Source organism: Sminthopsis crassicaudata, chromosome 1 (genome assembly GCF_048593235.1).
Source record: "Sminthopsis crassicaudata isolate SCR6 chromosome 1, ASM4859323v1, whole genome shotgun sequence".
NCBI lineage: Eukaryota > Metazoa > Chordata > Mammalia > Dasyuromorphia > Dasyuridae > Sminthopsis > Sminthopsis crassicaudata.
The window spans coordinates 150,256,902-150,272,297 of NC_133617.1; the positions used below are offsets into that span (position 1 = coordinate 150,256,902).

At 30.5% G+C, this 15,396-nt stretch overlaps 1 protein-coding gene across 3 annotated transcripts in view; it reads left to right on the top strand.

Annotated features, from left to right (window-relative positions):
• Positions 1–14,609, top strand: part of TRIQK (triple QxxK/R motif containing) — a 132,923-nt gene extending 118,314 nt beyond the window's left edge. For all 3 annotated transcript variants that reach the window (XM_074269591.1, XM_074269598.1, XM_074269600.1), the window contains exons 3-4: positions 6,918–7,003; positions 13,436–14,609. In XM_074269591.1, the coding sequence (XP_074125692.1) occupies positions 6,918–7,003; positions 13,436–13,549 (200 nt within the window). In that variant the 3' untranslated portion in view covers positions 13,550–14,609. The remainder of the gene's footprint in view (positions 1–6,917; positions 7,004–13,435) is intronic.
• Positions 14,610–15,396: the final 787 nt, after the last annotated feature.

Consider the following 15,396-nt stretch of genomic DNA (forward strand, 5'->3'; position numbering starts at 1 on the left):
ACTGTTTCTTATTATAAAATAATAATTCATTATCCTTATATATCACAGTTTATTGAGTCATTCTCTAGTCAATAAATATTTATTTTGCTTCTAGATCTTTGCTACCACAGAAAGAATTACTTTAAATATTGGTGTATATGGGGCCTTTAATTGTTATCTTCTTAAAATATATTCTTAGCAGTGAAATCTGTATCAAAAAGTATGGATATTTCAGCCACTTTACATTATTCCAAAATATTTCTAAAATGGTTATACTCATTTGCAATTTCATTGACAATGAATTTAGTGTATGTCTTTCTTTTGTCATCTTGGCCAATTTCTTGGGTTTCAGATAAAACCTCAGGCATTTTTAATCTGATTTGGAGCATTCTTTCATACAGTTTTTAATAGTTTGCAATTATTCTTTTGGGAATTCTTTGTTCATATCCTTCAATAACTACAATAATAATATTAAGAGTTTACGTGTATATAGCACTTACTATGTGCCAAATACTGTACTAAATGGTTTATACGTATTATTTTATTTGATTACTTATCTCTTAAGGATGATTTTTGATCTTATAGATTGCTGTTAGTTATACCTTGGATACCAAACCCCTACCTAAGAAATTTAAAATAAATATTTCTCTCACTCATCTACTTCTTTCTTTTCTTAGATGATTTTTTTTTTTTTATCATAAGGGAAAGCTCTCAGAGAGATATAGGAAAAGAATAGGATTAATGAAGATTTAAAGGATTCTTGACAACATTTTTAGTAACTTACTCAGAATGTAGCTTAAGGAAAACTTAATAGATACAATGATATATATTTATATAAGAAAAATTAGGGAAAATATAAAAATGGGCATTTTTGAGTTCCTCTTGAGTTATTTACAAATTTTGATAGATGAATTTTAAATCATTAATATGTACAATATGGAGGAGTATGAATATATTATATTATTGTACATTCTTTATAATGTTCTTTTATGACATGTATCTTTATCTCCATATATTACTACTTTTAAAAAGTATAAGTTATTTAACATTCTGTATCCATAGGTATTTTATCATCAGCCCTCCAAAACAACAATTAGTGTAATTACTTTGAATTTAGATTTTTCTATTAATGTTGTTTTCATTTATGTTATGTTATTCCTCTGATTCCATTTACTTTATATATAAGCTTTCATGTTTCTTTGAATTGCTCATTTTTATTGCTTCTTATCATAAAATGCTATTCTGCTATATATTCATCATTATATTCATCAACCCTTATTTGTGCAGCTACTGCCAGTCAATGGACATCTACTTTGTATAAGGGGTTTTGTTATTTAAAAAAAAAAAAAAAAGTATTTCTAGGTGCAATTTGATACATGTAGGAATTTTCTTTCTATCATTGTTATCTTTAGGCTATGTGCCCAAGAATAAGATCACTGAGTAAGCACTTAGGAATAGTTTAGCAATTTAGTTGTTCTAAATTCATTCACTTAGTTCTAAATAGTTTTCCAAAATTGGACCAATTGATAACTAAATCTAGGGAGCCAAGATAGCAGGAAGAAGTACAACAAACTCTACCTCCATCCTGTCTCCCCAAGCACAACAACTCCTATGTACAGATCTAGAAAGTGCAGTCAGGCTGGATCCTGATGGAGAAAGTCAAGAAAAAAATCATATGGAACCATTTTTTCCAGTCTCAGATTAGCATAGTGAGACCTTTAGAAAGGGCTATAGAATACTCCAGATGAGCCTGGCGATAAAGGTATTGTTTGGAGGATTCTAGTATAAGGAGAGTCTATTCATCAGGGCAATAAGATGCCCATGAAATATAAAGTGGTGGGCCTAAGCTTGTAGATGTAGGAATAAGGGCCAGTTTATAGCTTTATCTCTCACCAATCAACAAACTTTTATTAAGTACCTATTATGTACAAAGCACTGTCCTAATTAATGATATGATCTTTCACATTTATATTATTTATATATATGAAATTTATTGTGGTAAGTGGAGCAAAATTCTAAACTGATACATTTTAGTACCAACCATTGTTCCTGTCATATAGGGAACCTTTCCTTCAGAAGCTTAAAGTTTGAGACTTGTTTAACTGTATATATTTATTGATATCTTTGGTTTTTATATCACTTAGATTTCCCTCTTTCTTTCCATTTCCAAGAGAATTATCCTTAATAACAATCATTTGGGGATGCAGGGGAGAGGAAGAAAAAAAAAAGAGATGGAAAAAATCAGCAAAACTGATCAAGACTCAAAAAAAAATTCAACATTATTTGCACTATTCTATATCCAAAGACCTCCCTCCTCTTACAAGACCGAAACAAGGGAATGTCTTTTCTTTGGAACTAAGACTGTTCTTTGTAATTAAGAAACATTCTATTTATAAAATATGTTTTGTAGCTCGTGTATGTACATTGCTTAGTTTATTGTATATGTCATTTTCCTGGTTCTGCTCACTTCACTACCTCTTTTTATCATCATTTATTCCATAATTTTTTCAGCCACATATAGTAATTTCTTTAGTCAAAAAGTGTTGCTATATATAATGTTATATATGTGAAATCTTTCTTCATGTTTTTCAGCCACATATAGTAATTTTTTCAATTTTTTCAGCCACATATAGTAATTTCTTTAGTCAAAAAGTGTTGCTATACATAATGTTATATATGTGAAATTTTTCTTCATGACCCCTATTATGATAAATGCCTAGAAGTGAAATCTCTGAATCATAGATTATGAACATTTCTTCTACTTTATTTGTATAATACCAAATTACTTTCCAAATTAAGCATATTGATTCATAGCTCCATCAACAAACACATTAAATATGCCTATGTCTTCATAACCTCTCCAACATCCATAATTCCAATCTTTTTTTCATCTTTACCAATATTCTGAGTGTGAGTAACAATCTCAAAATGGTTTTTATTTGAATTTCTTTTATTATTTATTTGGATCGTTCTTTCATATGCTTAATAGTTTTCAGTTCTTTTGAGATGTATTTTTGGATTTCTCAAACAATATTAGAAATAACTACCATTTATATGGCACTTGATAATTTACAAGATGTTCTACAAATATCTTTTTTGATCATCATAACAATTCTGGGAGATAGTTTCAATTATCATCCTCATTTTACAGATGAGGTAGCTAAGAAGGGGAGAGGTTAAGTGACTTGCCTAATATACCTATTAAGGGTCTGTGGTAAGATTTGAACTCAAGTCTTCTGAACTCCAACTCTGATATTCTATTTTATACCTTGCTTCCTCTACTAAGCTATTCTTCTACTATCTAAACATTTTGATGATTGCTATTTTCTAATACACTTTAGAACTGATCATTCTTCCTTGTATTCATTACTACTCTTAAGATTCATCATCTTTTGTTTTTGCAAATGAATGTATTTTGGGGCAAGGTCTATAAGGAAATTACTTGTAACTTATAGATTGTAACTATAAATTAGTATTTCCTACCAATAAATCTGTAAACTATTTTAGTTGCTAATTGTCATTTAGAATATATAATAATTAGCAAAGTTTATTTTTTTTTAATTTAATAGTTTTTATATACCATATATTTGCATGGGTAATTTTACAACCTTGACAATTGCCAAACCATTTGTTCCAATTTTTCCCATACTTCCCCCCCCCCCCATGGCAGGTTGATCAAAACATGTTAAATATGTTAGAGTATAAATTAATTACAATATATGACCAGGTTTTTTTGCTGAACAAAAAGAATTGGACTTTGAAATAGTGTACATTTAGCCTGTGAAGGAAATCCAAAATGCAGGCGGACAAAATTAGAGGGATTGGAAATTCTATGTAGTGGTTCATAGTCATCTCCCAGAGTTCTTTCGCTGAGTGTAGCTGGTTCAGTTCATTACTGATCTATTGGAAATGATTTAGTTCATCTCATTGTTGGAGAGGGCCACGTCCATCAGAATTGATCATCATACAGTATTATTGTTGAAGTATATAATGATCTCCTGGTCCTGCTCATTTCACTCAGCATCAATTCATGTAAGTCTCTCCAGGCCTTTCTGAAATTATCCTGTTGCTCTTTCTTACAGAACAATAATATTCCATAATATTTATATACCACAACAATTAGCAAAGTTTAGCAAACTTTAGCAAAGTTGCAGAATATAAAATAAACCCAAACAAATTATCTGCATTTCTACATATTACCAACAAAGCCCAGCAGGAAGAGATAGAAAGAGAAATTCCATTTAAAATAACTGTAGACAAGATAAAATATTTAGGAGTCTACCTGCCAAGACAAACCCAAAAATTATATGAACATAATTACAAAACACTTCTCACACAAATAAAGTCAGATCAAAACAATTAGAAAAATATCAATTGCTCATGGGTAGGCCAAGCTAATATAATAAAAATGAAAAAAATTCTGCCCAAATTGGTCTACTTGTTCAGTGCCATACCAAATCAAATTGGCAAAAATTATTTTATAAAACTAGAAAAAATAATAACAAAATTCATTTAGAAGAACAAAAGGTCAAGAATATCAAGGAAATTAATGAAGAAAAAATACAAAGGATAGTGGCTTAGCAGTACCAAACTGAAAATTATATTACAAAGCAGCAGTCATCAAAACCATTTGGTATTGGCTAAGAAATAGAATGTTGGATCAGTGGAATAGATTAGATAGACACAACATTATAATCAAGGCCTATAGTAATCTTATATTTGATAAACTCCCAAACTCCTTTACCTCTAAGATCTTGGGAGAAGAATTTATGACCCAAAGCCTAGAAAACATTATGAAAGGCAAAATGAACAACTTTGATTACATTAAATTAAAAAAAAATTTACACAAACAAAACCAAAAGAAAGAAGATTAAAAGGGAAATACAAAGCTGGGGAAAAAATCTTTAAATCCAGTGTTTCTGATAAAGGTTTCATTTCTAAAACATAAAAAGAACTGTGTCAAATTTCTAAGAATACTAGCCATTTCCCATTTGATAAGTGATTGAAAGATATGAACAAAAATTTTTCAAATGATGAAATTAAAGCCATCTATAGTCATGTGAAGAAATTCTCTAAATTACTTTTTATTAGAGAAATGCAAATTAAAACAACTCTGAAGTACTATCTCATACCTCTCAAATTGGCTAAGATGACAGGAAAAGATAATGATAAATGTTGGAGGGTTTGTAGGAAAACTGAGACACTATTGCATGGTTGGTGGAGTTGGGAAATGATCCAATCATTCTAGAAAGCAATCTGGAACTGTGCCCACAGGGCTATAAAAATGTGAATACCCTTTGACCCAGAAGTGTCACTACTGGGTCTGAATTCCAAGGAAATCATAAAGAAGGAAAAAGGATCCACATGTGCAAAAATATTTGCAGATTTTTTTGGGGTAGCAAAGGACTGGAAAATGAGTAGAAGCTCAACACCTGGGAAATGGCTGAATAAGCTGTGGTATATGAAAGTAATGGAATACTATTGCTCTATAAAAAATGATGAACAAGCTGCTTTTAGAAAGGCCTGGAAAGATTTACATGAACTGATGCTGAGCAAAACAAGCAGAACTAGGAATACATTGTACACAATAACAGAAAGAATGTGATGATTAACTATGAAGATTTGATTCTTCTCAATGGTTCAGTAATACAAAGCAATCCCTATAGAGTTTGGATAGAAAATGACATCTGCATTCAGAAAAAGAACTAAGGAGATTGAATGTAAATAAATACATGCTATGCTCATTTCTTTTTTCTATTTTTTTCTTACATGTTTTTTTTTTCCCTTTTGCTCTGATTTTTCTCTTCTAACATGATTCATAAAGCAATATGTATTAAAAATAAATTAAAAAAATATATGTATATATATATATGTATATATATATATTGTTCTACCTAGCCTAACAATAAATAATGAATATCTCTCCATTACATAGTTTTTATTTATTTCTGTAAATATCATTTTGTAGGATTTTTATAAGCAATATTTGTTAAGTATTATACAAACCTTGAGGCAATATATGAATATTAACTATCATTTGTAGTGATATTACCTTTATTAGTAATAGTTAAAACTACTAGATGTTTTATGAATTTTATAATTACTTTGAATGAAATTTCTTTCTCTAAAGTTTCATTATGGTTCTCTGAAAAGGTTGGTGACTTGGAGACAATATTTTGTTTTCTGCCACTTTATTGAATTTATCATTCATATTGCTTAATCTCAGAGCAGATTATATGGCGTCAACTAAGAGAAACATCATTATCACCTGTAAACAAAGATAGTTTTGTCTATTTTTGATGTTGTTTACACTTTAATTTCTCTGTCTTATTATTATAGCTAGCATTTATGTTGTGCATGTGGCTAATTATGCTATTCATTCTTCTAATGTTAAACCATTGTGCAGTTCTGCAATAATTACTTTTTTGCCCCTTATTTATTTTTCTTAATATCTTGAGAGTTAATATGTTGTAATTTCTATGCTAATATTCATCAAAATTTCACATACCTTAATGAAATTGGACTATAATTTATCTGTCTTATCCCTACCTGGTTTGGGTAAAAGAAGCGTATTTGTTTCATAAAAAAGAATTCACTAAATGCTTTTTTTTTTTTTTTTAACTGTTGAGAAAATTTTCTGTAGATGTTAATAAAATTCTGATTCTATGCATAGATTTATCATAATATACTAACCCTTTCATTTTACATGTGGAGAAACTGTGCTTAATTAACTTTCCCAGGTTCAAACTACTAGGCAGGAGTGGTCAGGACTAGAATTCAGGTCTTACTCGTGTTTTAATGCCTTTTCCAAAGACCCATTTTGCTTCTCTTTTGTTTTCAGTTGTGATGTCCCTATTTCATTCTGTTAAAAAAAATCTTAAATTTACTATTAAACATGGGAAAATCCTAAATTATTATCTGAAATTGTTTTACCCTAGGTAAACAGGACTACAAGAAAAACAGACCTGTTTTAAGAGCAGCCAAGTTAAAAGCAGAAGCCAAGAAAGCAGCAATAGGCATAAAGGTAAATAAAACTTTATGAATTTGCTTAATGGATATTATTTCTCTCTCTCTCTCTCTCTCTCTCTCTCTCTCTCTCTCTCTCTCTCTCTGTCTTTCTCTCTCTCTTTCTCTCTCTCTCTCTCTCTTTCTCTCTCTCCCTCTCTCTTTTCACTTGCTCTTCCTTTATTTTTCTTTTTAAAATATGAGTCACATAAATGTTGATTTCAGAGCAACTTCACTTTATACTTTGTGTGTAATGCCAGGATCTAAAATATTTATAAAAGACTGCATTTATTTAAAGTATCTTCTACCTCCTGAGTAATGGAGAAAGATCTGAAAGGGTTTTAAGTGTTCCATAACCTTAAATGAAACATAAATTTATTTAATTGAGTCAATCAAACATAGTAATATCTTTAGAATTATAATTTATTTCTTACTTAGCTACTATATACATAGTTCAGAAACCTGAATGATTTATTCAATATTGGTCACTCTACATTTTCAAGAAATTATTTGTAATAGTTGTTTAAAATTCAATTGTTATTCTTTTTTATTTGGATAACTCATTAGTAAAACATATTTGTTGTTGTGAAGCTTATTGTTATTCTTAATGACAAATGCCAGTACCCTCTCTTGCAACATCCTAGATTTAGTCTCTCAGGAATTTTTTTTAATTTTTTACTATCTCAGAAGTATATATGTAGTTCAACAAAAGTTAATTAATAATAGTCTGAATTATAAGATATCAAATGAAACCCAATGTAATTGTGTTAGTAGTTGGTTAATTTAGCTAAATTATATTTATTTCCTTTGTTACCTCTGCTCTTTTCAAATGTATTTGTTAGCTTCTCTATTAGTGATTCATTTTAACTTGGCAATCCTGTCATACAAAATAAAAATTGCCCAATATAGATATTTTATTTAAAGAAACTTCAGAAATATTTTTTAAAAAGGAAAGTGTTTTCTTGTTTCTGGCAGATGAAAAATCAATTTTTCCACATTACAGCTCATAGCAAATGCCAAGGTATTACTACCAGGCTGTAACAGCTGTTGAGCTGCCAGATGATATATTTGGTTGTCTTCCAGAATTTGCTATTATAATCACGAAACAGGGCTTTCTTTTTGCTCCTGATTGCTGATCTTGATCAAGCATTGCCTTGTGCTGCATAATGTTTTCACAACATAATCTCCTCCGTTAGTGCAGTGTGTCAGTTTTTAATGAGAAAAAGGAGATTGCCTTTTTGTTTAAAAGATAGATGATTAACCTTTTGAAGCCTTTCTTTGATTTCTTTTATATGAAATTTCACTCCCCTTTTTAAAAGTTATTTCTTAAAAAACAATATTTAACTTTTATTGTACCTATATTTCCAAGTTAATTTAAAAAAAAACTTGAATTTTAAGTTTGTTGATGATTTCTAAAAGATGAAAGTATTCCTCCTCCTCCAATCAGCAAGACATAAACATTTGTTAAATGCCTCTTAAGTGACGCCTGTATACTAAGTGCTGGACAGTGATGATCCTTAATTCAAAGGGATGCCATTCTGAGAAAACAAAAGCTTCATGTTTCTTAGAATTATTAAGGAGTTATTATATATTTAAATTAAAGAAAATAATTTATAAATTTAATCACATATACCTTCTATTAAATTAAAATAGCTAACCCAAATACCAATCCCAAATTGGGAATTTATTTTTAAATTTTAAGATAATAATGATGTTGCTTCAGAGTGAGCTGAAGACTAATTAGCAATTGCAAATGCCTGATGCCATTTAAAGATTAATACAAAATATGCTTATCCTTTTATGGAGAAAATGGATTTTTTTCTGGACATTATATATAATCCAAAGTAGGCATATAAAAGTTTAAAAAGTAGAGCATTATGTATCCCCTGTTTAATAAATTGGCATGTCATTTTGAGTTGCCAACCTGTGGAAAACAAAAGCTTTAATGTTTAAAAATTGTTTACTTTGCTTGAAAACTGATGTGAATAGCCCATTAAAATGATGTGAAACTTTTTTAGAATCAGACCCCTGGAGGTATTCTGCATTTCAAAACTGGCATACTAATTAGGTTGTCCTGTCAAACTTTGATTGCCTTGTCATTTCAATGTAGGATTTAAAGTAACCAAGTTTCTTTCAGCTATTGCCATTTAACGATTTTTAATTTCCCCAATGAGTGATTTTATCCATGTTTATAATGTCAGCAAAGCAGCTAAAGACTAATAAGCATCAAAAGTTTTTACTCTTATCTATTTGAACCAGAATGACCATAATCATGTCATATTTTATCCTTTTACAACTTGTTCTTTAAAAAGAATTATAATGATGTCTTTTAAAATTTTTAAAGCTTTCATATGCTTCTTGGCTTTCCAACTTCCACACATTGTTGGTTGACTCATGGCTTACATACTATTTCTTGCACACAACACTGTCTACCAACTGTCTTAGTTTCTCTAGGTTCATTCGAGATTCAACTTAAAAACCACTATAAGAGACCTAAATTTATACTCCTCTGTCTCTCTTTTCTTCTTCTCTCCTCTCTTTCTCTCCTTTCCTTCTTTCTCTCATCATTTCCTTTTCTCACTCCCTCTCTATTTCTCTCTGTCCTCTCTTCCCTGTCTCTTCAATCTTCCTTTCTGTTTCTTGCTCCTCTCTCTCCTTTTTCTCCTTCTTTTAGTTCCTTTATCTGTTCTCTGTGCTTTCCTTCTCTGTTTTTATGTATGTATGTATGCATGCATATGTGTAATCTCTTCATTTTTCTTCTCCCTATCTGTCCACCTATCTGTCTTATCTATTTGTCTGTCTGTTGGTCTACCATCTACCTATCTATTCATCCATCCATCCATCCTTCCATCCGTCTGTCTGTCTGTCTATCTGTCTATATTAGGAGCTAGGTGGCACAGTCTAGAATTAGGAAGATTTCAGTTCAAATGCAGCTTCAGACACTTATTAACTATGTGAACTAATTCAAAACCCTATTTGCTTCAGTTTCTCATTTGTAAAATGAGCTGGAGAAGGGAATGGCCAACCACTCCAGTCTTTCTGCTAAGAAAACCCATATAGGGTCATGAAGAATCAGGCATGACTGACCCCAAAACAAAATATATATTTACATGTACATCCTAGTTATTTATACATTTTCTTCTCTAGTAGATTGTGAATTCCTTATCTTTCTTTGAAAGTACCTCAAGTGCTTAGCAAAATTTCTTGCACTTTGTGTGTTAATGCTTGTTTATTAATCAAAAATCTCATAATGTGTTGTAGCTTTTTTGATCCATATTTAAATTGACATGTTACTTACATTTATCATTATTTTTATCAAAATTAATTATTGGCCCTTATTTAAATTCATATGGCTACTCATAGAATTAATGGTTATGGTTTGGCATAATGTGCTATTTATTTGACTAAAAGAATTAATTTTTAAAAGAGATATTATCTAGTTTTGAAACATTAATTTGAATATAATAAAGTATATGAAGTTGTGACCCAGTTAGAAAGGGAATGCTAGAAATATCTTGCAAATGCTATTTACATTTTGGTTGCTTTTTAATATATTTTGAGCCAAAAATTAAAATTGATTCATAGCTACATTTTTAAAGAATTCAATTACTCATTCATCCATATGTTTAATTTTATTAAGAAGAAGAAAATGCAGATTTAACCTTCTGCTTTCAAAAGTGAGACTTTAGCTGATACAGCTACTATAAAATTTGATTTGAACCTGTGGTTTTATCAGAATAGGGAATTCTCAGTGAAGAAACTCTCCCGACAAAGCACATCAGCAATGATTCCACAATTTTTGTAGTCTTAGAAAGTTTCCTGAGGCAAGGAGAGGCAAAAGGACTTTCTTGGGGTCAAATAACCAAAAGTGTCACAAAGTGAATTTGATTCTAAAGTTTCCTGTCTCTAAAGTTTTTTAGGGTTTTGGTACTGCAGATAAGATTAAAAATTTCTAGTTAAGTTAATAAAATATCCCAGTGAAGCAATATTCAAATAATAGCTCAAACCTCCAAATCCCCTGGAACAAAATTTGAAAAGTGAGATCTTTGAAGCTTTGGGCTTTGAAATAGCTCTCTAGAACTATCTTTCTGATCTGAGCCTAAAAAAAATTAGTTTGAGATGTCTTTTGTGTCTTTAGGTCCCAAATTATGACTAATTCCCCCAATGCCCTAAGAAGCATTCATGACCCAATTCTTCAAAGTTTTCTGTACTCAAAACATTAACTTCAGGTACTTATCTCCATAACAAAATGGCTAAAACTAAATTTGAATTAGATTAAATAGCTGCTCTTATTGCCACACCTTTCAGATCTCTTAGTTGTATAGAGATAGTAAATTGACATAGGAACAGAAGGAATCATGAGATCATTGATGTAGACCTTAAACAGACCTTAGGAAACATTAAGTGCAATCCCTTCATTTTACTGATGGAGAAACTGAGGCTGAGTGAGATCTTGCCCAGAATCACATGGCTATTTAGTGACTGAGACAGGAATTGAACTCAAGCCTTCCTGATTACAACCCCTACAATGTTTTCTCAATTCCAAGATCTCAGACTTTGTAAGAAAACTGGAAGCAATCTTAGTCTAATACATGATAAAGCAACTGATGCCCAAAGAAATTGTGTATTGTCCAAAATCACATGAGAAATGAACATAAAAATGTGATGACATAAGTAAGTAAGCATACAAAAAGATGTGTAAACAGGCCCATGTGTGTATGTTTATATAATATATTCCTGTGTAATTGAAGTCCTGGTAGAAGTGTCAGGCATCTTCACTATCAGGATCAATAGCCTTAAGACAATTCATGGATTCTGTGATCTTGCTTTGTTTTCCAAACCTAAGAATATTTATATTGCAGTTTTAAGTACAGAAAATCTTTGCTATATATGTTGGGAAGACATTTTTAAGGCAGTGATGAGGAGCAGTATGATTGATTAACAGTGAAGGGTGAATGATTCTGTCAAGAAGAGAAAACTTTAGTCCTGGACCACATCAGTGGGAATGGAAGCTATTGAGCACTTTTGCTGTCCACTACACAGAGCAGATGGAGCTCACAGAGTTGTGTGTCACTTGTTTATTACATCCTCTTAAAATTAGTAGCTGTGTAACCAGATGGGTCTGGGAGCACAGCTGCAGATACACGAAAATAAATGAAACCTGTCTGATGCTGCCATGCCCTTTTGAGATGCCAAAGTACTCCAACGATAACAAAGAAAAATGCATTTTCATTTGACATATTATATTAGTAAATTCAATATTGTTTCAAAGAAATTATCTTATGAAATCACATATTAACTCTCCAGCCACAATATTTTGATTGAAATGTATTTTAATAACCCAGAATAAATGCAGTATTCCAGATAAGTATGCAAAATGACCATTTGCAATTTCAACAGTATAGTAAAAAAAATCCATGTTTGACAATAAATAAAACTGATTTTTATATTTTCAAATTTTGGTTGTGGCATCTGTTGCATTATTAAGCTAACATTCTTTCAGAGAGGAAAACCACATTTATGGAAATGCAAATGTCTACCTCTTCATAAAAGAATTATAGGTTCTGGACATGATTTATAAGTGAAAAACCCCAAGGGAGTTTTAACTCTTTCTGAATTTTAGGATGGCCTATTTGCCCTTTCCTTTTTCTATTTTGTCTAATGATGAGTCTAATTTTGAGAAGAGGCCTTCCTTTTGTGATCATATGGAGAGAGTAAATATACTAGCTTACTTTATTGAGATATGGTTTACATTCCTGCAGAAAAGTTGATATAAATTGTCATAATTACTGTTTTTTGCGATAATTCCCCATGTGATGATTCATATCAAACATATAATAAACTATCCAAAATTATTCTTTGTGGTTCGTAGGAAGGTTGGGGTATTATTTTAAATTAGATTGTATTACACTTAAGAAAATAATATTGTTTACTTTTACTACACTAAGTCATAACTATGGATTTTAGAGATTATCTATTAAAAATTTGAGTGGTGTGTAAGAAGGATGAGCTATATAAACTATCATCAGTTATGGAACAATTACAGTCCAATAAGATAGAATGATTTTTACATCCAAAAGCAATCTTCACAAACTGAAATTAAATGAATTGTATCTACTATTTGATTTTGTATCTACTATATGATTTTGGTAGGAACTTTCCAGTAGGTTGCAATCCCCTATAAATACAAAACAGATTTTATTCTCATATTTCTCTAAGAGAAAGGTATAGCAATAATCAGATAGTAATTCACCCATTCACATTCAACATTCTGAAAATCCTAAGGCTTCATGATAACCTCTTTTCAGTACATAAAAAGGTGAAAATTGAATGAGGAATCTAGTTTCGATAGATATACATAAGTAAGTGGAATTTACTGGATTTCATTGGTGTTAAAACTGATTCTTTTCATTATTTTTTAAGTCTGTTCTTTTTTTTTTTCTTCTTATAGGAAGTTGGCCTTGTCCTTATAGCTATATTGGTACTCCTGCTGGCATTCTATGCTTTCTTTTATCTTAAATTATCCACTGAGGTTGACCCAGGCCTGGAGACGAATGAAAATTAGCAGTGTACTGATCATTGGATCTCGGTACCTTTTTGGAAAAACGAATGACTTACATAACACTATTTAACAATGTTCTCACCAACAACATTCTGAAGTTTTTCAAAGCAGGAAACTCTCAGAATCTTTCAACTGTTCTACTTCATTTGGGGAACATTTTTAAGATTTAAATGAATATCAAGCAAAGATTCTCACCTTGCAATGGAATATGTCAAGCCGCACTGGACATTTTTACAAGTTGTTATTCTTGTTGTTGTTGTTGTTTTTATATTGCAAAAAATGAGAAGCTTTCTCTACATATAATGCTTATCTACATATATCTACATATATGTATATATGTAGATATATATGCATATATAATAGCAAAAAAATAACAAATCCTCTCTTCTTGGAAAGCCTAGTCCACTTTCCCAATACAATTGCATAAATCAAAATTATTTGCTGATCAGCAAATCCTTTTTTTTTTTTTTTCAATCTCATAGAATGAAATTCTAAGCTAAAGTTTATTCTTATTTATGGACATCTACTCAAAATGCATTCATACTTATATGATTGGAGGAAAAGTTCCAGGAAATTTTGTGTTTTAGAAGAAAATGCTACTTTTTCTACAAGCATATTTTATTTCATCATAGATTCTATCTGCACATACATTTACAGTCATCTTTTTCCTCGCCAACTGTTCAGTGCACATGTGCTCTTTCAGAAATGGCACCTGGATGACAGAAGCTCGAAGAGTCACATATGCCTCTAAAATCAAGTTCTTTGCCTCTTGGGCTGTCTGAACTGGTGTAAATAGAAAGTTCAGTTGATGTTGATTTTAATTAGTATATCACTCTATTAATACAAAGTTGGAATTCTATTTTAATTATGTTGTTCCTGCTGCTTGAAGTATCAGTTTGCTCCTCTTGTTAGGAATATGTTAAAAAAAATCTTTTTCATGCATATTCTTCCAAATAAAAATGATCCAAAGTTTTTGAAATTTTGCTTTATATAAATTTATATTTCACCTCTTAAGACATAACTCAATTAAATCCCAATATGGAATAAATGACACAAGAATAAAGTGTGTTTCTTTCTTCAGTATGTATTAGAAACAAATCTTTTTTTATAGCTTTTATTGATTCATTTGTCAGAAAATAAATATAACAAATAAAGTCAGTACTTTAGAAATTGATTTTTTACATTTTCATAGTACATACACATTAAAAAAAACAACAATATTAAGTACTCTGGTAAACCAAAACAGGAGTTTATGAAGAACTTTTTAATGGTATTATGGAACCATCAATAATTTACATATTGACTCAATGAATAAAAATACAGAAAACTAAAAATTTTGTATTAGAAAAATAAAACAAAGAATTTTAAAATCATAATCTTGGCTTTTAAAAAATTATTCTGTTATGTTAGTTTTCTTTTTTTTTTTTTTTTTAACTCATTTATTTATTTTGGTGAGGCAGTTGAGTTAAGTGATTTGCCCTGGGTCATACAACTAGTAAGTATCTGAGGTAAAAATTGAACTCAGGTCCTTCTAAATCTAATACTGATGCTGTATCCATGATGCTATCTAGCTACTCACTTTAAAATTATTTCAATATTAATTTTGCAGTTTAAGATTGGGTATTCTTCAATACCCACTACTTAATTTTGCTGTTCATTTCATTTATGAATGACTCTTCATGTCCTCATTTGTGGGGGGGTTTTGTTTTATTTTGGTTTGGTTTGGTTTTTTTTTTGCAAAGATACTAGCCATTTCCCTCTTCAGCTCTTTTTACAGATAAGTAAACTGAGGCAAACAGAGTTATGTGACTTGTCCAAGGTCCCACAGCTAGTACCACAGCTAGTAAATG